This window comes from Venturia canescens, chromosome 6 (genome assembly GCF_019457755.1).
Source record: "Venturia canescens isolate UGA chromosome 6, ASM1945775v1, whole genome shotgun sequence".
In the NCBI taxonomy this organism is placed as follows: Eukaryota; Metazoa; Arthropoda; class Insecta; order Hymenoptera; family Ichneumonidae; genus Venturia; species Venturia canescens.
This window is the reverse complement of record NC_057426.1, coordinates 9347774-9370996: the sequence shown is the minus strand read 5'-3', so window position 1 is coordinate 9370996 and position 23223 is coordinate 9347774. Positions and strand designations below refer to the sequence as shown.

At 47.7% G+C, this 23223-nt stretch overlaps 1 protein-coding gene across 2 annotated transcripts in view; it reads left to right on the top strand.

Annotated features, from left to right (window-relative positions):
- The window catches only part of LOC122411897 (angiogenic factor with G patch and FHA domains 1), a 30269-nt gene extending 7699 nt beyond the window's left edge, over window positions 1-22570 (top strand). For both annotated transcript variants that reach the window (XM_043420969.1, XM_043420970.1), the window contains exon 9: window positions 22074-22570. In XM_043420969.1, coding sequence (XP_043276904.1) covers window positions 22074-22217 — 144 coding nt within the window. In that variant the 3' untranslated portion in view covers window positions 22218-22570. The remainder of the gene's footprint in view (window positions 1-22073) is intronic.
- Window positions 22571-23223: the final 653 nt, after the last annotated feature.

Genomic DNA, 23223 nt, shown 5'->3' with positions numbered 1-23223 from the left:
AAGATTGTCGCAGACCTAAATTTGCCTGATAGTAAAATTTGAGAGAACTGCTTTCGGCATCAAAGTTACTATGCACTTTGGTGAAACATAGTAAATTATTCTAGCAAATTCATCCGAAATATTCGTACAAAAGTATCTTCGTGCAATATTCGCTATCACAAAACTGAAAATTCCGGAAAATATTCAAAATTTTACAGTGCGTTACAGGAATTAATGTTTTTTTCGCACTGAACAAAAAATCGCTCCAACTGAATGTTTTTAGTCGGTATTTTTGTTCGAATGCCAAACTTTGTTAATTCAGCGAAAGAATGACGTCGGCGTAACCGAAATATCGTCACGTAACCCTTGATTGTGTAAGTGAAAATCGCTATCAGAATCGTCATCTAAATACTTTGTAAAATAAAACGAATATTTTTTCGTGCCTGCGGGACTAAATATTTTCATAAAACCGAGCATTTTTCAAGTGCGTTTCAACCAAATATTTATCACAGTGCGTCAACTCGTCCCCGCGGTCGATCAAATCCGGCGAATATTCCATTGAATTATCCGCAAAACATAGCCGTTTTCGCGGGGATGTAATCGCGGGCATCAGGAAATTCGAGAGTCCCGTAGTCGAGTCGCCGACCCCGTGATCTCCCGTTTCGTTTGAGCACGCGAGTTTCGTTATATCGAAGAGCTGCGCCGCGGTAAGTGTGCGTCGAAAAAAAACGCGGCTGGGAGTGCGTGCGCTTCGAGTGTGCCGAGTGAAAAAACGCTCCAGGGGAACGTACCCATACAATATGTAGAGTAGGATTAGTCTGGTGCAGGAGGAGCAGACAGACGGACAGACGGAGCAGGAGCGGGGCGGAGGGAGCCGGGGAAAATTGTATATCTTAAATCCTTTAGTGCGCGGATGTCCACGGGGAGTTTCATGCGTGTATTTGGTGGTGAAAAGGGGAGGAGGAGGAGGAGGAGGTTTGAGCTAAGCGCAGGGAAGTCGAGGCGAGCGGAGACGGAGAGCCGGAACACGCCGGTGTGGAAAGAAGGGCGGTCGCGGGGAGGGTGGCGGCGGAGGGGAATTCGGATGGGGATATAATACTTATGGACCGGGAGACACGCTTGACTCATTAGCCATGCCCGGTGCTGCCGCGGCGGGTGTCCCCGTGGCGCCGGCGTTACAATTTTTTGTTCCTTGCCGCGCGCGCTCTCTAATCCTTTTCGTCCGGGCGATACTCGCCGCTCGCTCGCATTTAGCCTCTCTCTCTCTCTCTCTCTCTCTCTCGAAGCGTAGCGCACCCTTGGCGCTGTCGCGGTTGTTCAGTACGAGCATCAGGCTCCCCGGATGCGAGGAGAGCATTCGTATGATAACGAGCGTAACTCTGCCGGTGAAATGCGGAATAAAGGGAAGAGCTCGGGGGGAGAAGGGAGAAAGAAGCTCGGCGACGAGAGAGCAGAGCTGTTTCGGAGACACGACAGATTACGGATACGTATGTGTACGTGTACCAGCCGGACGAACGAGCAAGGCTAATGAATGCAAATGTATTGAAATCCAAATCATTATTTTGTCTAGACGCATCACATGCCCTATTGCACGTTTCACCTCGAAGCAGCTCTCTTTTCCTACCCACCTTCTCTTCGCGTTTGCACGCGCTCGTGTGTCCGCGTTTGTGTGGGTAACGCTCAGGCGAGGCGCGCTCCGAGCACGGGGTCTCGAACCTCTTGACCGTTTTCCTGCTCGCCACGTTCCTTCTCTCCTTTTCCTCTGGGGCGCGTACAATTTATGCGTTCTCCCAATGATTTCGTTGAGAGGGATAATCCGCTGGGTCAACCTGACTCCGTCTCCTCATCTTCATCCTCGACTCCGCGACTTCTCTGCGAAGCGTATCGCTCGACCACACTCCCTCGCTCGCTCGTCCGCTTCGAGCGCCGCTTCCACGGCTTTCCTCGAAGCTACTAAACGCAGCGCCGGCTCCACCCGCGCGGTGCCGGGGCACCGGAATCCGACGCGGATCGAGCCACTCGTTCAGATAAATTTTCCCCACTTTTCAGCCTCGTCGCGCCCTCGTTGCATCTCTAACGCGCAAAGATTTACATTTTAAAGAGAACGAACGCAGACTCGACTCCCTGGAAATATCTCGAGCTGAAATTCCTATCGGCGGATAACGATTGTTGGAAAATCTGAGTGTTCTGAAGCAGCGGGAACGATTTTCCTACTTTTATCCGAATCCGATGCGCACCGCATCGCGTCCCTCGAATCGAGAGCAATAACATCGGAGAAACGAGTTTCGTAGGATTCTCGAAGGAATCATAGAGGGCGACGAGTTCTCGAAGTCGGTAACATCTCATTTTTTGGAAGAACAAAAAGGCGAGCCTCTGGCAATTTAGGGAATTTCCATGTTGTTACGTAATTACGCGGTGAATCGGTGTGCACAATTTCTCGTTCAGGACGTTCGCCGCATACATTAACGATTTAGTGCGCACTTGGCCCGTGTTCGCTCCTCTCGCTCTTTCGTTCCCCTGCCTCTGCCCCCTCCGCTCGCAGCTTCTCGTCAATTATTATATTCAATTGGCCGAGTTGACGCGCGCCCTCTCTACCCCATGGCGAAATTGTCCCTCGTCGACTTTCGCGTGTGCGAGTTGTCCGTCTCTTTCTCTCGCTTTCTCCCTCGCGCGTTCGTGCATTTGCATCTGCAAATGTACACTTGAGAAAGTAAAAAACGGCGGAGGAAGGCAGCAGCGAGAGGAATGAGAAATGGGAAGGGAATGGCAAGGAATGTCGAAGCAGTCGTCGAAGAACGGAAGGCGATATTATACTCCGGGGAGTGCATTTGTATAGACATATATCGCGTACATATAAAAATCGCTTGAAGCGTTTGCCTCGGTCTGTCAGAGGATGGAGCGCGGGGAGTACGAGAGCGTCGGAGCGGCGCGGCCTGAAAATTCTCGTTTTGCATTGAGCGGCGGTGGCGGCGGCGGCGGCGGCGGCGGCGGCTGGTGGTGCGTTCACGGTTTTGCATTGGTCATGCCCAGGGCCGTTCGTACGCGCGCGGAGATACGCGAGCTCTATACGTGTATATAGGACTCGGCGGAATCGCAATTACCCCGAGCAGAGCGAGACCATCCGCCCGAGCAGCGAAGAAACGAACCCCTCGACCTACGGGGAGACAAAAAACAGCTTCAATAATAAACTAAAACAAACATAATAACCAGATGCAGGCGTACAGAAAATGTAACTCTAATGTCTGTTCACGCGAGGAAACGTCTTATTCTTCTTCTTCCCCTTCGCAATTTCCAACGTTCTAGCTGACCATTTGACTTTTTTGTGCGGCACGAGCATCCTCTCGCCTCCGGCTTACGACTCTATGCTCGTCTTCATATCTGCGAATGAAAATTGATAGGAAATCGTGCTTGAGAATCGTTGAAATAATGGGAATGCAAGAGGAAGTGAAGAAATCGTCCGGGTAATTGGCTCCTCGCGTTTCCACGTATTTCCATCATCTCTGCAAGAGAGACGCGCGCTGCTTCTTTATTTTCCTCTCGTTCGAGCGGGGCCCTGTGCAATTGCAGGCACTTCGGAGCTTCGCCTCTTATTACGTCTTCCCAGCGTTCAACTGCTCGGCCTAACCCCCCGCAGCAGCTGCAGCCCACCGGCAGTCGTGCAGGTCCGCGCAGTGTCCCGAGAGCGATTGATCCTTCGGCTCGATCCAATTGAATATCGGGGGCTCCTGATGCTCTACGAAAAACTGTGGAAAGCCTTTCAACGCCACGGCTCTAGAAGACATTCGCTATTCGAGGGAGGCTCAGAGTCGGCCGCAATCTTGAGCCGACTGTCAATAATGTTTTCTGGGGAGGCTGCTCCCCCGGCGTTTGTTTCCAGTTCCTCGTCGCCCGTTTCTTTTTTCCTCGCCGTTTTCTCAATCACCGAAAAACTGGCGACAAGTTCATCAAAACTTGATAAACCCTATCGTTCGTTTCCGGCTATTCGGTGATCCGTAAGTCGCGAACGCGACTCCAATCTCGTAAACTCTCTCGTATAATAGCTCAGACTCGTTAAGTATCGGTGCCCCCACATGCCAGGGTGTCTGCAAGCTACTGCGGCATCGTCGATGGCGGAGGTGAAGTTGTGAGCTTCCAGGATTCCCTGCGAGAGGAGTCTGAATTTTCACGAGGAAAACCGTAAAGCGAGAGCATTGTAAACGCGCCTGGAATAGCTCTTTCGTTGTAAAACGTCGATATAAAGGGCCCGGGGAGGAAGGTACGAGATGAAATTCGATCGTACGGCCGCGCAGTTGTATGGGAGCAGGGACTCTCGTTCAAGGGACGATAGAAAATAAAATCGTAGAGGTAAATTCATCGCTTTGAGTGCTGCTGCTGGTAGCCAGCAGGTGCACGCATATATTTATGAGAGCGAGACGACGCGGCGGCGCGCAGGGGGGGGGGGGGGGAAGGAGTGACGAAGTGCAGTGTCCTTGCAGGAATGATATGGGAAAAGCCAAGAGTCCGGGCCATCAGGAACTCGTCGATCAAGTTGAGCGGACGTGCTTTGCGGGCTTTAAAATAGCGCGGATCGGGCGCTATACGTTCGTTGAATTTTTAAAGCGTCACAAGCTGGCCCTCGGGGAAAAATCTCAACGCGATGCCCCCCCCGGCGCTCTTCATCGCACAACAAAAATATGCGTTGAAGCGGAGCGAGCAGGAGCCAACGGGAATTGAGAAGTACGTGAGGAGCAGAAGTACATGTGCTGTTCGTTTCCCGCAAGCTTTCCCGGCAGTTGCATCTCCTTGCCGCGCCCCCCTTCCCTTGTCTCTCCTGGACGAGGCTGCAACTATTTCGTTTTATGGACTCTCCTCTTCACCCGCCCCGCCCCCCCCTCCCCACCCCGCTTCATCAGCTCGTGAAACTCGCTCCGCTCTTACTTCTACTCACTTTTACGAGATTTACACGGATTACCGCACTTCGCAATCTCACTATTCCTCCAGAATTCCCTCGAGAAACTCACTCTCTTCTCCTCACGATGCACTACGAGAAAAACCAAAGCCTCGACCCCCCCCCGCCCCGCCCCCGCCCACTTCACGGTTAATGAATTTCAAGTAGGATTACTCCACTTAACCAGACCAGACAATGTCCTTCTTTCTTATACTCTGACGAGCCCCAACACATAAATTCCTCGTCGAACGATCCCGAGGATTTCATCGTTAACGAGAGCCCCCCTCTCACTTACTCTCATCGCGCCTGCGGATAAAACCAAAGTTTCTCGTGCAACGATCCTCCGAGAGACAACGATGCGGAGCTTCCATCTCTTACGGTCAAATTCTTTTGAAATTTCATCAAGTTATTTGAGGCAACTCCTGTACTGCGTGCTGCTGGTCAAATGAGTGCTATATTTTCGAAACGCTTTTGGACCAAGTTCAACGTATCGATTAAACTTATTTTTAGTAGATATGCGTCAGAGCATGCTTTATTAACGTGAAAAAATATAAAAATGATAGTTTTGCAAAATTATCAACTGACAGATGGAGATGTTTTCATGATGACACGTTTTCACAGGTATTTTTCAAAGAACCATCTGGATTTTTTAACCGATTTTATTGGACCAAGTCTCATTTTGTTCCTCAACTGATGATCCTCTACGAACTCACCACGTAGATTTATCTTTAAATTCGTTCCTTCAGAAATTCTGAATGACAAAGTTTTTTCACTTAATGAACGATTAGCTGCAACAGTGAAACGATCGAGTTAAAAAAACAACTGCATGGCGGATTCGTAGAGGACCAGTCGAGGAACAAAATGAGACTTGTTGCAATAAAATCGATGAAAAAAGGCAGACAATTCTTTGAAAAATACCAGTGAAAATGTGGCGTCGTGGAAAAATTTGCATTCATCAGTTGGTGGTTTTGCAAAACTATCGTTTTTAATATTTTTACATGTTAATAAGATATGCTGCACTACAAATCTACTAACAATACATTTAATCGTTGCGTTAAACTTGGTCTAGAAGCGTTTTGAAAATGTTCAATTCGTTAACTTGGAGTAATAAAATGCTGCAACTTCGGAATAAAACTGGTCGAGCAACGTTCGTTTCGCACTGAGATTCGGGACTAAAATTCGGTCGATCCAACGACGCGCGTGCTGGTTCGAATAGAGGCTCGTCCTCTGCTGAAAATATCCTCGAATCGGAATTTATTTCTCCCCGATTAAAGGATCTAGCGAATTTCCGTTTTCAGTAGATGCGCGACTCAGCACGAGCGACTAAAAATCGGACGGGCATCGATCCGCGCAGCTTACCGATCGAGAAAAAATCAAATATTTCCTCCAAGAAGCGGAGAAGCGTCCCGAGTATTCCGACAGGATATTTCGCTCGTTAGGGATTTCGCGAGAATCGAAAGCGTAGGCGGGGCAGGGTCGCGCGACAAAAATTCAATTTTACGGCTCGTCAATACCGCGCCGGGGCGGGAGGAAAAAACGCCTCGTATCGAGACACTCGGCCATCGAGTGGCCATATTTATATTCATAAATACGTGCAACGAGATGCAAACTAGAAAGATAAAGTATCGGAGAATGGGAGGACGTTGAGGCGTACAGAGGCACGTGGTGGAGGTGGCGGAATATATAATCAAGACGCGGTAATAACGGTCTCGAGCTTCCGAAGGAGAATCGGTTGGCGACGCGTTCGATAAACCGAATGATTTTGTTATTCGGGCCATACATCGATAAAATACAGTCGATGCGTCGTCACGCCGCACGCGGGGAGAGTCGTAAATGTTGGAATCATCAATGAAATGTACGAGTTACGGGAAAGTGAGAGATCGTTGAGGCTAAGCACGAATAATAATAGCCCCTTAAATAATCGGGCATTGAAAGTCGCGAGAAACTTTTATTTCTTCGAGCTCGAGCATGCGTTCCTTCGCACTCGAAATCTAATAACGCATTTCAACCGTATTATTTCGATCGATAGTCAAAACGATCATGAAATTCTACCTAAAAAGCTTCCCCGAATCGTAGATTTCGAAGGAGTGCGAACGTATTTATTTCAACCGGTTAAATCGCCTCGTTACTCGCTCTAATGTGATTATCGATGATGTCGATAAGTTTTATTATCGACGCGTAGCCCCGTATCCCGGCCAAGAGAGCATACATGCCATCGGGCCTGCTGCATTCACTTTCATCATAATTAATTTGATTTTGATTTACGCGAAGCAAACCCACCAGCAGCAGCAGCAGCAGACCCGGCGAGTGTGTAACTAATGGATATTGTATACGCGCGCGCTCATATCGTTGAAATATCGATTGCGCTTCTAGCGAAATTACAATGCTGTGGTCGAACGATATCTGAGAAGCGTGTAGCCCCACGCACCTCTCTGTACGTATGCATGCCCCCCTCCCTCCCTATTCTGTACACTTACGTACTTATTTCGCCCCCGGGGCTTATTTCACTCGCTCGTGGATTACCAATATTGCATTACTCTCATACACCGCCTTTTCTCCTCTCGATACACAGTAGTGGGTGTCGCGAAAATCACTTTTCCGAACTTGCGAAGATCGATTTTCGAGGGAAAAGCCCTCAAAAGTTTATTTCTTCGATCCCCGTGCCACTCGAGATGTCAAGGAAATTGAGCGAGGGAGAGAAGATTGGCTATCGGCGGAAGATTCAACGAGGACTTGTCTCTTAAGGAGTCACTCCGTGCAAAGAAATCCGGGGAGCCCGATTTTGTGGGGTTTTTCGCGATGTTTTGCGAGAAAAATACAGATTTTTGAAATTTTAAGGATTTATTTATCGGTATTTGAGATCCGTGATAGAAATTTTTAACTCGGATTTCTCCGGTATATTCGGTGTAAAACTGCTCCACAGGAACCCATTTGTTTCTCCATGGTTTCCTCGATGACGGAGGATTGGTTAATCTGAGATGAAAAAACCAAAGATCAATGAAAATATTAAAAATTGAAGGATTTTCGCGGTTTGAAGGATCTTTGAAAACTGTAATTTTGTGTTTCAAAGTGCGAAAATACTTCAATTTTAAAAATTTTTGTATGATTTTAGTTCAGGCGATAGCCACTGCCTTACAAATTAAAACACTTTTTGATTTTTTCATCTCAGATTAACCAACCCCCCGGAATCGTGGGAACCAACAGAGTTAAAAAATCCTATTATATAGAGTTGAAATACAAATAGACGAATCCTTCAAATTTCAAAGGTCTACATTTGTTTTTCTCGCCGCAAAAAAATCGCGAAAAACCCCAAAAAAATCGGCTGCCACGCGAGCTGATTCTCTTAAGAATTTTGTAATTCGATCAAAGCGGAGTCTCCAACTTCGTACCTTTTTATTTCAAAATAATATTTGCTCGAAGGGGACATCGATTTTAGGCCATTTTCTCGATAAGCAACGATACATTTGTACCGAAACTTTGAAGGGGATCAACGCGTAGGCGAGAATTCTGAAGGAATTTTCATCAGCAAGAAAAACTTGGCTCTGCGTCGTTCATAAAACTGGTCGGAGCCCGAATCACATTTTCATTCGTTCGAATGAAGATTAAACACTGTTTCCGTCGTTTGGACGACAGTTTTGGCGAGCGCAATAATAAAAACAAATAGTCAAACGAAGGGTAATATAATCTCGGGGCCGTTGATCCACTAAACTTTAATTGAACGTTGCACATTTTGTATCTCTTTACGATTTCGTCTTTCTCATCGCGGAGCGAGAAGTTTTTTGTCATTCCCGCAGTTTCGAGGGTCTCCGCACCCATAAACTTCTTCTTCGTGATGTGTGCGCTATATTGGCTAGACTGAATTCAGACGAAGACGACATCCGCACGAACTCGCGACACTCACCGCACGAACTCGATACACCCACGCACTCTCTTAGTATTTGTCTTTCTTATCTCGAAGCTCGTAAAGTTCCGAACGATTCGTTAACGATATCGCGGACAATATTTTTTTCCCGAGGCAATTAAAACGAGTGATTTTATCGCACGCGCATTTTTCGACAAATGTTTTTTCTTGGAAGCCCCGAAGAAATGTTTTCTTCGCTTCGATTAGCAGGCGAAGAGCTTTCAGAAAAGGGAAGTGGAGCAATTGCCCCTACGAAAAACGCAATAAAAGTGAATCGTTAATGCTTCAGATGTTTTGCAAATTTCTACCTTAAAATTGTGAAAAAAACCATCATTTTATTCGGTGTGTCTCGAAACGACGGTGCCTCGCCGCTTCCAGACGTTAATTCATGATCGCGAGCAGAGCTCGATCACCAGGAGAATCCAATGACGAGAAACTCAACTGATCGATCGCTCCAGTACGATTTGTCGAAACGAGTCATTAATTCTGCAGTACGATCAATCATTTGAAGAACGGGGGGGGGGGGGAAGTGCATTTACGTTTCGAATTTGAGTCGGAATACGGAGAATATCGAAAGGATGCAGATTGAATATTAAACGGGATTTCGATAAATTTATCAAAGTCCTCGGAGCTCTCTGAGCCACGAACCTCCGGGATCTTGCTCACGAGCAGCGTATTTGTTGCTGTGTTTTTTTCTGATTCAAAGAAAGATTTATGCATTCGCTTGCCAGTCATGGTCACGGGTCCGCAGTGGGTTGGTGGTCGGGAGGAGGGAGTAGCGTAAGTGGGCGAAAGAAATAGTCGCGTTGTGCGATAGTCGAGCATGCAGTTCCTGGAGTCTGGTGCTGACAAGATATTGCAGAATTCGCGATAATGGATCGGAGGCTGCGGAGAAGTGCATAGGTGGACGAGCGGATAGAAAGGGATGGAAAGAAGGACGCGCGTGTACGTGTCCGAGCGCGAGCAAGCAGGAGAGAGAGAGCGGAGGAAAACGTAACGAGTGAGAACTGTAGCATGATGCGATTTGCTCGGGGTGTGGGAGGCAACAGGTGGAAATTTGCCAGCAGCAGGCAAGCAGTACCAGCGGGCACCACACATAGCACAGTCACAAATAAATCCAACACAAATCCCCGACCGTCTAGACGCTGCTTGCTTCCCGCTGACTAATCATGGGTACGAGATACCGGGCTCTCGCGCGACAGGTTCAGCGAGAGCTGAACCAGACTATACCTGTATGTGTGTGTACATATTATTCGCAAGTTTGCTTTTGCCCGTGTGTGCACACGAGGGAAGGAGAGAGAGAGGGCGCTGCTCGCGTATGGAGCGTCTTTCGCCAACTCGTGTCTCCTTCTCTCCTTCGCCTGCTCGACTATGGGAAGGCACGTTATATGCAAATGCATTTCTCGTCAGGGAGGACGAACGTCCAGCGGACTGGGAGCTCGCTTAGTATGCGGGAGTCCCGTCAGATCAGTAGAGTGCTCTGTACTCTCTCACAGTTTCCTCTCGTCGCTCTTCTTCTCAATTTATTTCCTCGGAAAGAGGAGCAGGGGATGGAGTCGAAAAACAACGCACTCGCGCGATGCTCTAGGAAATTCTGCGTTCTCCTTGTTCCCGAGGAGTCCGGAGACCTCGGGAGCTTGCCCGCGTCGTTGTTCTTCCTTCGAGATTGCGAAACGAGAGCCTCAATCTCGTTTCGCTTCGTGCTCTCCCCCTCCCCCTTTCTCTCCGTCTTCCGTCTTTCCCAAAGCACGCGCACGGCACGTTGAATCTCGACATGCGTTTCTCTATGCAAGATCTCTTCTTACTCTCTCCTCTGTTCGTCTCGTTGCAGGCATTATTCTTGCAACCCTCTTTACTTCCCATGCGCGTCTCGTTGACCGAGCTCTCTCAGTTCCCTCGTCCGTGTGAGCCAGCGCGCGCTCACACACGCGCAGGGATCGTTGTAAACGCTCGGCAGCCGGGCGACTGAGTCTAGCAAGCCGGAATTCTACGTTCACACGGGTTTTCCCTTTCGTTAACTTATCATTATGCGCACACACCGAGCAGCGGTGAGCCGCTTCAGTCAGTGCATGCTCGGTCAGTGCGGACCGTCGAATGACATTTCAAAGAAGATTTCCACCGTCAACTTAACCTTTGCGATTCCGGCATTGAACATTTGAATACCATGTGCACGGAGATTCTCAAGTATTTCTCTTCCCGAGTGTGCTGCCTTAAAGGATCAAACATTCAAAGGCGACTGAATAGTCTTCGACGTTCAAGGGCGCATGCTTCAGTCAACGGCCTCCCCGTCGTCCTACCAGAAAACTTGTGAGTCTCGCAAAGCCCAACGAATCATGATTTCTCACTCGACTGCGATCGGACCTCGATGCCTTCGGTGTTGACACGAGTCGGAATAACCCGCGATCCGCGTGTCCTCCGATCGCCTCCATTCTTCCTCGACACCTGTAACGAGTATGAGTAAATTAGTAGTCGACAATATCGAGCCTGAAGCTAAACGATACGAAAATTTATACGAACGAAATAAAGTTAGCACGCCCCCGACGATCGCGAGAGATTAAAGAGCGCTCGAATACAACAAAAACCGTCGTACCATCCTAGATTTCATGTAAATTGCTTAAAATAAACGATTTTCGAAACGGAACAATTTTCACCTCTCGTACCATCACTAAAAATATCACACAGCAGGAATGAAAAAGTCCGACGACCGTGCACGGGCCGCCCAAAATGACCCAATCTTTCCATCTTCCAGTGGGAGTGAAAGCTCGCCGGTTCCTCTATAATGTGAATGCATGATGCAGGCGGTGGGTTATCCTATGGTCTAGCTCACTCGGCGTGCATACATGCAAACTCGATCGAACCTCCGACTGGCACGTTGTTGCAGACTGGCACGTATACATATGTCATGTATGCATGTAATCTCTACAGTTATAATAATGCATAGGCTAGTAGTCGTGGCGCGGTCGATCGGTCTAGACATAGGTGGTGTATACTCGCGCTCCTTCTCTCTCTCTCTCTCTCTCTCTCTCTCTCTCTCTCGCCTGCACAGGGATGCTGTATGGTCCATGTACTGTATTCTCGTTTGATACAAATATGTACGTCGATCTATTAATTACGTTGTGGACGAGCGTGCTTTCTCTCTCTCCCGAGCTTCATCTCTGGGAGGCTTTGGCTGGGCCGACGTCCTAATTGCGAGTCAGCGCCAGGCACAGCTTCGCCCGAGATCCGCGCACGTACATGGAAACATGCACTCATATACGGGAGAGAACGCTCGAGCGCGCACGTACACGGGTGCGTAATCCACAGACGCGGTAGCGTGTACGTCCAATCAACGAATCTTCGCTGATTAGCCATGTGCACGGGGCCGCACGTCCAAGAGGTTTTCTAGCTTTTACTTTTCGCTAAGTTCTTCCTCCGTGTGCTCGCCCCGGAGGACGTCGTCGCGGTGGGTCTCGATTAGAGCGACACTTTAATCTTATTGGAAGGAGCGGAGAGCACATTGCAAAAAAAAGTAAAGACTCGGGGAAGGGGCTCGGGTCGGGCGAGAGAGATGAACTCGATGTGTGGTGACAGCAGCCAACAGGCCTGCATACGAAGTATCAAACAGCTTTTATACCGGGTACATCCGGCCCGGTACTCACTGGGCGATTGAGAGCAAACTTTCTCTCTCTCTCTCTCTCTCTCTCTCTCTCTCTCCATGGACGACTAGCAAACGAGCGTTTCAGCTATAGTGTGTGCACAGCATAGTCTAGACTGGGTCTAGCCGACTGGTTCTTTATCTACTGGGAGCCGCGCGTCCGAGCTCCTCCATTCTCGCCTGCTGACTTACCGTCTACAGCGTGTGGCTCTGTAACCGAGCGTGGTTTACACGGGAATGCTGTTGGTACACGGACGGATTAATACGACGGCAAGTCCCGAAGAGCATGTGTTAGCTGCGCTGGTTCGTCGAGAGAGAGAGAGAGAGAGAGAGTCAACGCGGTGGTTCCCCTCGCGTCGCGGACATGCTTATATTTCAGTTCCACACGAGCGATCACTTTCGACTCTCTCCCCGCATGATTATGTGTACGCGAGAATCTCCGGCTACCCACACGGAGCAGCTAACGTAATTGCGTTCATTATCCCCTTTGCTGGCCCCGGCAGGCCGCTCTCAATTACTCCGTGATCTGATGGCAAAGGGCGAGAAAGCAGAAGTGCCCGGGAGATTCGAGGGTGGTTTTAAAGGCGCTTTGTCGCAGCAAACGTCACATGGAAACTGACGTAATTCCCACTCCCCCACACAATTTTTAATACTCCAAGGCTCCCCCGGACCGTCGACCGATACCTGCGCGCCGGTCCCTCATTAATTTGAGATCACCAGGACTGCTCGATGTGCGCCGCAAAAGCGTCAAGCACCGATGACGTTAATCGCGAGCTCAAGATCGTTTCTTCTAGAAACGCTTGCCCCGAGTCTCCGCCGCGTGCGGCAGCCTCTCAGTGCACGAGCCGTTCCGGGAGGGCATCGCTTTGATCTCGTCCTGCGTGCCTCGCCCCGTCATTCTTCCCTACGAAAACAATCGCTCGATCATTGCTGTTCCAAGAATCCAAGCCTCAGCGTATTTTCATCTCCGAGCTCTCTTGGCTCCCGTGCAGCGTTGAACCGCCGAGTATTATTTGGACGCTGCAAGGCTACCGCGCTCCCGAGTGGGTCAACAATATTTCCATTTTCTCTTTAAGGAAAACGTCTCTGAGCTTTTGCCCTATCGCTGCCAGAACGTTTCCGTCTGGGTAAACAGACCGCGCCCCCCCCCCCCCCCCCCCCCCCGCCGCGATCTTCTCAACAGCCACAACGAGACGTCGACGGATAGATAAATCCTATACAGATATATACTCGCGCGATGTTTAAGGTACATTAGCGTAGGAGAAACGTAGCCGGAAAGTGGGAAAGAGGGTTACGCAGCGTGGGCGTATAGAGGAGTCGCGTCGCGAGCAGCGGCATCTAGGAGCGGTGGCGACCGGGAGAGAGACATCCATCACCGGATTATCATCCTTCCCCAGCCGGGCTCCGGGTCTCTCGTCTGTGTCGCACCGATATTCAGCATCGAACTATGTGACGCATGCAGGCTCTTGTCCGGGTGCATGGCAATTGGGCGAGTAGATGCGCGCACGGTATGCGATTGTGTGTGCACTTCCGGAACTGGAACGTGTGTATGTTTTTTTTTTTTTTTTTTTTTTTTTCCCCCATTATTTATGCGACTGCGTACACAGCGTCGCTGATCTTATTCCCCGAACGATTTGAAACAGAGTCGAAGTCTCGAGCGGCGCATCCACCGGTAATTACGTGCCCGAGCACATTGTAGCCAGCTGACAATGGGCTTGACGCATGCACACCGACGGCTCATCGAAGTTACGAAACGACAAAGCCCCGCGCAGCTTGTTTGTCTTTGGCATTAATGAAAAAATCCAACGTCCGAGCTGCTGACAGCAGCCAGAGGCAGAAAGTTCATTTTTATTTAACACTCTTAAACGTACTCGTTTTGTATAGTAATGAGCTTGAATTGTATTGTACGAGGAGACAGTTAAGTTGTATGCATGACACCGGCGCGCTGCATATCCGCATCCTCTGAACCGCCTCGCACTCTCGCGCGGCGGATGGACCATTCAACCTGTCACTAGCAGCAGGTAGGCTAGCGTGGGCACACGTGTGCTCTGCACGTCCCGCGATGAGTTCTTCCTCTCTGCCTCCCCCTTCCCACTCGCCGACTCTCTTTTTATCTCGCTCCGTCTCCCTCGCGCTTGGAGCAGCCTCCCGCATCGCAGACGCGGACGTCGCGGGCAAGGACAAACCGGGACAAAGTTTCAAACTGGCACAGGCCGTCTGGGAATTGCAGTTGTAGTTGCAATTCCGCCTCCCGTCTAGCCTCCCACACCTATGGAACCAAGGCACACAATGTTCATGCCGCGAACCGGCGTCGCCCATCGATATTTCAACTTGCACGATATCCGTGAAATAATGAGATGCATGCATTTTGATCTTATCGATTATAGTGTCGGCGTGGATATTGAAGGCTTTTCATCCCTGGAATCGTTTCTCTTACGCGGGGGGCATCGGTCAATGTGGTTGGCGCAAAAAATCGTGGGGGAGGAGCTTTTCGAGGGCTTCGTGACGAAAAGCGATTTTTTTTTACTTTTTTCCCCTTTTCATCTGCATCCTCCTCTTGTTGCATCGGTACTTACAAGAATGATCGTGTATAAAGCGATAATTCAACCGCGTTTTGACTACTCTGGGACTATTATGTTGAACTATATAACGAAGAATGCATGGCTATGATAAAAAACAATCAAAATAGAGCTATGAGAATAATTTGATTAGTGAACAGCGGGTTCACCCCGACAAGAGGCATGCTGGAAGTTTCAAATTTTATGACGATTCGACGGAGCCACGTGTGTTGACGTTTGTGCCCTAATTTATAAAATGAAAAACAAATTGACTCCTGAATATTTAGCAGATACGATAGAATACAATGGAGTAAGTCACAGATACAACACAAGAGGTCAAGAAAATAATCGAAACGATGCAAAGATTTAATCGCGTATAAAGGTTTTCAAATGTTTAATAAATTACTGATGGCGATGAACGAAGAAGCCACGCTGAAACGCTCTAAGAAACAACTGACAATGTCATTAAAAGAATCGTTGAAAAATAAGATAAAAAAACGATCAAAGACAATATTTTTTGCAATAAATGAGGATTAATGTAACGTATTTTAATATTGTAGCTAAAAGCTAAATAAAACTATCCATCTCTCTCTCTCTCTCTCTCTCTCTCTCTCTCTCTCTCTCTCTCTCTCTCTCTCTCTCTCTCTCTCTCTCTCTCTTGCTGCGACGACTATGACAAGTACAAGGCGACATCGAGCGTTGGCTCGTGCGATGTTCCTGGCTAATTGGTAATCACAGTGCATTGCCTCGACTCTCGTGCGCTCGGTGTGGTAGAGCGTTTCTCCATATAGACGACGTCGAGTGTCTAGCCGTTCTGGCCTATTTGCCTATATTTTCCACCCTTGCTGTCATCCTTCTCCTCGTCCGGTGTATCGCGAGCAGCATCAACCATCCCTTTTGCCTCCCTCGAGGTTCTCGCAGCTATCTCTCCTGTCACTAGAAATATTGCATTATCACGAACGACGTCAGGCTCGCCTCTTCTCTCATTCGCGCTCCGATGTCTGTTGTACCTCGTAACATGCTAACGCGTATATATAGCCATAGAAAGAGACTCTATTCTGGGATGAGATACATCAAAGTTTCGTGAGATGCTTCCAGCGAACGTCTGGCGAATCTGGGTCACTTTCGACCGCAATCACGAGACTAATCCTGAGGCCTTCGACTCGTTAATAACCGTTAGCCGCAGTGATTTTTAATTAAATTAATAAAACGACCAAACTAATCGCCCAGCTTCCAGATGAATCCTCATTAGTATATTTCGCTGCCGCAGGCTAGTCGTGGGAGGACGCAAGGAGAAATGCGCGTAAGAAAGCCAAAGTATTCGTGACTCCTTCGAGTCATGTGCGGACAACGGTAATTTTTGAGCCATCGCCCTCCTCCCCCCTCCCTTCCTCGCTCCTTTCTCCGACTGCCTTCAGCTTTTTGCTAGGAGATTCCGTAAGGGCGTTCGAGTGTCACTGCATACCACATGGAATTTTTTATATACGAATGTTGACGACGAAGAGAGGGAGAGGGAGCGAGAAAGAGGCAGATGGATGTATCGAGGAAAGGAAAAAGTGTGGGCGTCGAGTGTTCGCTGTGGAGCAAAATGTCTGTCTCTTTCTCTCTGTCTGTCTTCCACGTTCTTTAACAACATCTCGTATACTTGTCAATCAAAACGTCGTTACAGAGTCTAGACGCATATATCGCATCGAAAGGGGAGTCCGCAAGAGTTCGTGCAGAAGGGAGATCCTTGAATTTTCATCGTTCGCGTTCCCTTCCTCCCGTCGTTCCTCCTTAACGCACATGTCGCGAGAGAATCACAAATGTCCCCCGTTAGCTTCATCCCAGATTTATATCTCTCGTCTCCTCTCTTCGGTTGCTCTCTTCATCTCGTTGAACAACAAAAAATGATTAAATCTAGATCCGCTCGAGCCCTTTCCACATGCCCCCGAAGATATTTGCATCTTGGTTTAAAAGCGGGCGAGATTTCGTCGCTTTATTTTCGTGTTGCGTTTACGATGAGCGAGCCGAACCCCGGCGTCGCTGGGCATCATCGACTTGCCGAGTTTCCGAAAATTTTTCACAAGATTTTTCGCATCATGCAACTTGCCGGAGCCAAATTAAAAGACACACGTTGACCTCACGATTTCTCTACGAATAAAAAGCTCCAAATCCGAATCGCCCAAGCAAATAATTGCAAGTCGTTTCTATCCACCTTTGATCTATTTTTACGTCGCGCTTCTCGACTCGCTGGCTCTTGAAATTCTTAACAGGTCGCTGAATTGAATTCTCGGATGCAACTTTCGACACTCCTCTTCAGCCGGCTCCGACGCGAGAGCGGCGAATCCAACGATTATTGTTTACATTCCGCTGCCTCGTTCGCGAGCCCATGCCAAGTTGTCACCGCCACCTTCTTGGTTCTGAACCACTTCGAATACGGGGTTTCATGCCACGTAACGATCAGAACTCGTAGCTCTACAAAAAATGAGTATTTTTCGAAATATTAAACGAGACGAAACGTGCAAGAAACAAATTCCACTGTCAGTGCATTCTCATCGAGCCAAGCAGAATGGTTTTGGTCGAACGATACTGTGCTATTCCAGGACCGAGTGCGCCGGAGGATTACACCGACCAATTGACTTGTCTGGCACTCGTAGAGACTTTCCAACGTTCCCGCAGATGCTGATAATTAAAGGAAAAGGAGAATGTGAATCGACCTCTTTCCAAGGTTCAGCAGAGCGGCCGCCGAAGCTAGGAAAAAGGTGGTCCGAGGGGGGCTTGGCAGGAGTGAATTGTAAGGATGCACCCTCTTTATGCCCTTTCGGCGATTAGGGGTCGGGGGAGGATGGCTTCTCGTATTTTCCATCTAACGAAGTCAAGTGCGAGTAGGAGAGCGGAGAGTTGGCAGGGCCTCATTTACATCCAGACGGGTTGAAACGCGAGGTTGTCGGTGAGAAGGGCGATGGTCGGGGAGGGTTAAAGCAAAAAAAGAAAGAAAGAAAAAGAGAGGGCGAGCGGCGAGAGCGCAACACTTGGCCCAAATACGCGAACGAGCGAAAAGAATCTCCTTTGGCTTCGGTGGTAGAAGCGCGGCAGCGGTGTAATCGTCAGAAGCTGCTGCCTGCGACAACCTCGTCGCCCCGTCGTCGCGGAGCAGACCGAAAAGTTCAAGCGTTTCGTGCTTTCAGGCGATAAGAGCGCGCACTGAAAAAGAAGCCCCGACTCGCCAAAAGCGCCCGCGATACCAGCACCGTCTAGCCTTCTCTTTCTGCTGTACCGCCGTTTGCCGGAGTGAGCACCACCCTCCCTCGCTCCCCCGCATACCCTCTGTCTGGGATTATACGCCTCTCATCTGGACCTAGACGCCGCATACACTGCGAGCAGCCTCCATTGTATATGCACTTTGCGAGAACGCGCTCTATCGCCACTTTCTCTCTCTCTCTCTCTCTCTCTCTCTCTCTCTCTCTCTTTCCGACTTTCTCCTCCCGCTACACTTTTCGTTGAGGGCTCGTTTTGTGACCTACCAGCATCTTTTCGACGCCGTCGACTCACCCGCGAGGGTGGACCACCTAACTCCCTAGCCCAAATTACTTCTCGGGGATCTCGTCGTGTGCTCGCCAATCTTTCTACGCTCTAATTAGATCCGGACAAGCCGAACAATCCTTGTGGGAATGGGCAGCCCTTCCGCGACTCTCCTGAGAAGATCAAATGTAACGACATCCACAGTGTTAACATACACGTTAGTACACAAAACTTCGTACTTTGGATTCCAACTGTATAAAAATTTGGCGAAAATTCTTTTCAAGTTACTAGCCTACCGAAGCCTGCTGGGGCAGATAGAAACAAACGCCATTGGTGCTTCGGTATCGAATCGATATAAAGTGTCTCCGGGGTAAACTTCTTCGTTTTTACTCTGGCAACTAAACATTTCTGAGTCATCGCTGATGTAACGAAAAAGTAACTGCTCTTCAAAGTGGTTCGGCCGTTCGATAAAGTACGGTGAAGGCTCACTTTTTTTTGCGGTTAATGATAGAAGGTCCCCTGATGACGATAAGCTCCGGGGCCTCTTACGGGGCAAAATTTGGAATTATTGCATTCGCAATTTTGAGTTTTTAACACGGTATTCTATGGGAGAAGGCACAATAATATTATTTGTGAAAAAATTGTATGCCGTTCGAGCTTCTTTTCTTTTCTTTTTCTTAACAAATAAAAGACGAAAAAACTTTAGTTTCTGACGCGTCGGAGGCGGATGTCGGTCATTACGTTGGACTACTGGTAACGGCTGATTGAACTTCGGTCAAATTCCGGAATCGTGGGAGTTTCATCAAATTTATTTTTGAGACTGACTCACGTGCTTTCATTCGTCTAGTAGCTGCGCTTTTTTTAATGAATTGATCATTCCTTTTTCTCGGTGCCATTAAACCGATATAAACTTTCTTTCGCACGATAAAAATGTTACCTAGGTCAATCATTAACCAGTCAAGTTGAAGTTGAAGTGAATTTAATCTTTTACGATATTTTTAAAGCATTTTATTACATTCTTATGATAAAAATATTCTCAATCTAAGTGTTTATTAATTTTATTAACAATTTGGACTTGAAACGAATCAACATAAAGTACTTGCAAACTTGACTAGTCGTAGAGCGGCCGAACTACTTTATAAAGGCCCAGAAAATAGCTTCGCTGTCGAGTCGCAAATCCATCTCGCACACTCATTAATTAGTCGTAAGCGAAAGAAATGCGTGATCCGAATCAGAGTGCCGGGGGAGTGCCTTGCACCACTTCGGAGAAGTTTCAAGCCCGTGAATCTGCGTCTGGCTTCTAAAACAGTAGTGTATAGGTGGCTCAAGTTTGGAAACCACTTAGGGAAAGTACGGGCAAACGAGTCGTCTGTTGCTCTGTCGTTCGATCGTATTTTTTGCCTCTGTAAACGGATCAACATATTTTTCATCGCCTGGTCCAGCCCGCTTTCTTTGGTCATAAGCTGGTCGTGATTCCGAGAGCGGCTACTGGAGATCGTGAGCTAAACAAAACTGGCAAATTAATCTCGGGATCTGCCGATTTACGTTGTCGTATAAGCCGAATACAGTAGCTGCTCGCTGTCTCGCTCCGGGCCAGGTGGGGGAGTAAGAATAGCCTCGTACCATTCACTTTACTCTCGACTCTCGTCGATCGCTACAAACCTCCATATCTATATATATCGCGGCTCTCGCCCGTATTAACGAAAACTTTGATAGCCAGTCTCTCTGGGCTCCAGACACTTATCAATTAACGCGACTCGTCTAAACGGCAAATTAGCATAACTATCTGCCGACCTCCATTCTATCTCGATGCACACACGCACGCGCACGCACAGACACACCGAGCGAACCGACGCATTAGCCCCTCTCCTTGCACACATTTGGCTGCTCTCCTCGTCTTTCTCTCTTCCATCCTTCTTCCCTGCCCCTCGCGTGAAGCGCTTTTTCTTCCTCTCATATCTTCACTTCGCGACCATGAATAGCTGCTGCTGCTGCTGCTGCAACGTCTTCGTGGAACAGCGCACACTTTTATGACGAGTCACACCAGTCGGGTGTATATTTTCCTTTATATTATTAATATTTTTCTATTTTTTTTTTACTGCAATTAGTACTGGTTCGTTGCCTATAATAATAATCGGGAATGGGCTCGCGAAGAGTGGACGTGTGAGAATCGTCGAAATTCGGGAGAGTGACGGGAGATAAAAATTGACTGTATAAATATTGAACGTTGTTTCATTATTTTCGTGAAAGTTTTAGTTTAAATTGTTGGAAATATTTGATTTATTTATAATTATGTGTCATGTATATACGAGACGAGAGAAGTGGAGAGCGTGTCTCGTCGTCGGGAAGCCCCAAACGCGCGATGAGCCACTTGAACGAATTTATTCATACGCGAACAATGTGACGAGAGAGCTAGTGGAATGCAAATCGTTTCTCGTTCGGTCTCTACCCCTTCGATAATTGCCCTCGAGGAACGTGTCTACGAATGTCGCCAACCACGTGCATCTACTACGACGTTTTTTTGCCTTCTCGCACCCCTCTCTATCACCCACCCTCGGCACACGCTACATCAATTTTTTCTCTCCTTCAGCCCCCCCATTCGTTACTCGCCTATATCACTCGCCGCTCGCTCTCTCACTTTCAACTTACCCTCTGAACTGCATCTCACAGTCCTCTCTGGCTAATCAACCAGACTGCGAGAACCTCTCAAATCCTCGAGAATTATATTCAAGATGCTACTCCCTCTCGTCCGCTTATAGAGTATTCACCGATGCAGTCTAATTCACGCACAGCGCAAATTAAAAGGGAAAATCGTTGCCCAGCACTAACGAAAGTACAGTTGTTCGTTCGACTCCAACGGTTTCGTACAATTCAGGGATTTTCGAAGTCTTCGAATTTTTTTCGGCTGATGGGCGTCCTGTGCCGCGATTTTATTTTGGCTCGAAAACTCGGTGACTACATTAGTGATAAGTGCCTTAAGGTAGAAGAATCGAAGGATCGTATTTTACGGGTGTCTAGATTGGGTCGATTTTTTACTCCCTAATTAAAGATATTATCACTCTAAATTTATGTCAGAGTTATTCGAAATTGTAAATCAATTTTTTCAACTTATCTTTTGGGGAAATAAATTACCAGCCGTTAATTAATCGGGGATCCATCACTGGCTGAACTAGAAATTTTATTCGTCCCTGGCGAAAATTATAGTCTTTTGTGTTAAAAATCGCTTTAGAGAGCGCAAAGGGAAAACACAAGAAAAAAGTATTAATCAAAAGACAGAAGGCTGTGGCTCAAGCCAAGAAGAAACAAAATGTCGAAACAAGCAAATGTGTGGTTAAATCAGTGTTCATTGCCAATTTCGTCGAATCTTTAACGTAATATATCTTTATTACTAGTAAGACGATCGTCTTGAATTTTTTCCCAAAGCTTCGTTATAAACTTCGTTGTTGTTGTGCACTTTTACGTACACTTCGTAAGAAGCGTTTGAATCTCTGCGTTGTAGATTTCAAGACTTTCTTAAGAAAATCGTTTCGTGCATGCCTACGTTAAACTCGAAATTTTTTTGAATTTCAGGTACCATTGGTCAACAAACAAACGAAGGCTGGCTTCGGGGCTCCCAATTCCGAGCTATCTACTCTCCGGGTGGATCCTTCGGTCGAGAAGAAGCAAAAACTGTGGCGTAAAACTCAGAAGCGTTACAACGAGTTATCAGATTAAGGAATACGTGCATTTTATAATCGTTCTAGAGCCTTGATATTTTGACAATTATTTATTCTACCGTTCGGAACAATCGCATAATCATTGAGAAAACTGTTCAAACGAGTGAATCTTTTTATATTTACACGTAAATTTATCATTTGAACGTGTTAATATTAATTTATGTAAATATCGTTAATTTATAGCAAAAACATCACGATAATACTGCCTCGCAACAATTTTTTCTTCCGAAATTCAAATAAATTGTCTTTCAGAACTTTTCCGTATGTAAAAGCTCGTCCGCGCTCATGAAATTCTCTAAATTCGAACAAAATGCTCATGCGTGTGCTCAAATAAATAATTTCTCTTAACAACCCACCGTTTTCGCCAAACCTTCGACACCCGGCGAATCCTCGTTGTACTTGTGTAGCAGCGAAATTATTTCGGATAATGGAGCTTCCCCGGCGATCCGCCAGGTGGCCAAGTCCATATTCTTTTCGCCCTTCCGTTTCGGCTGTCCCAGCGTATAAAGGGTCCTCTTATTCGTGCTCTTATTTGTCCCGAAATTTGATTTACGGGCAACACAGCGTCAGTCCTGTGACCCACGAAGGTCAGTCGCATAACCGTTACTTCCGACCATCGAAGATCCTCGAAAATTTTTCAACTCGGCTTCCAGGAGGGAAACTCGAGAACGTTAATAAGGGAATTCTCGATACGTTGGTGTTAGATCGAACGAAAATTGCGAGGCCTCGATTTATCGCGATGGAGCGAGGTGCGATGAGACCCGGTGGGTGAAGATGAGGAGCAGCAGGACGAGAGACAGCGAAAGATCAACGCGTACGCGGATTGCCCAACTATACACGTATCGATACTCGCATGTATCACACGAGAGACTTATAGGTGGTAAAAAGAAGAAGAAAACGTCGGTTTTCTCGATTCCTGGTGCACTCGAGCGTCGACGATATTTATAAAGCAAACTCAACGGGGCAAAGACCCCGTCTCACTCTTCCTCTCGTTGATTTTGCAA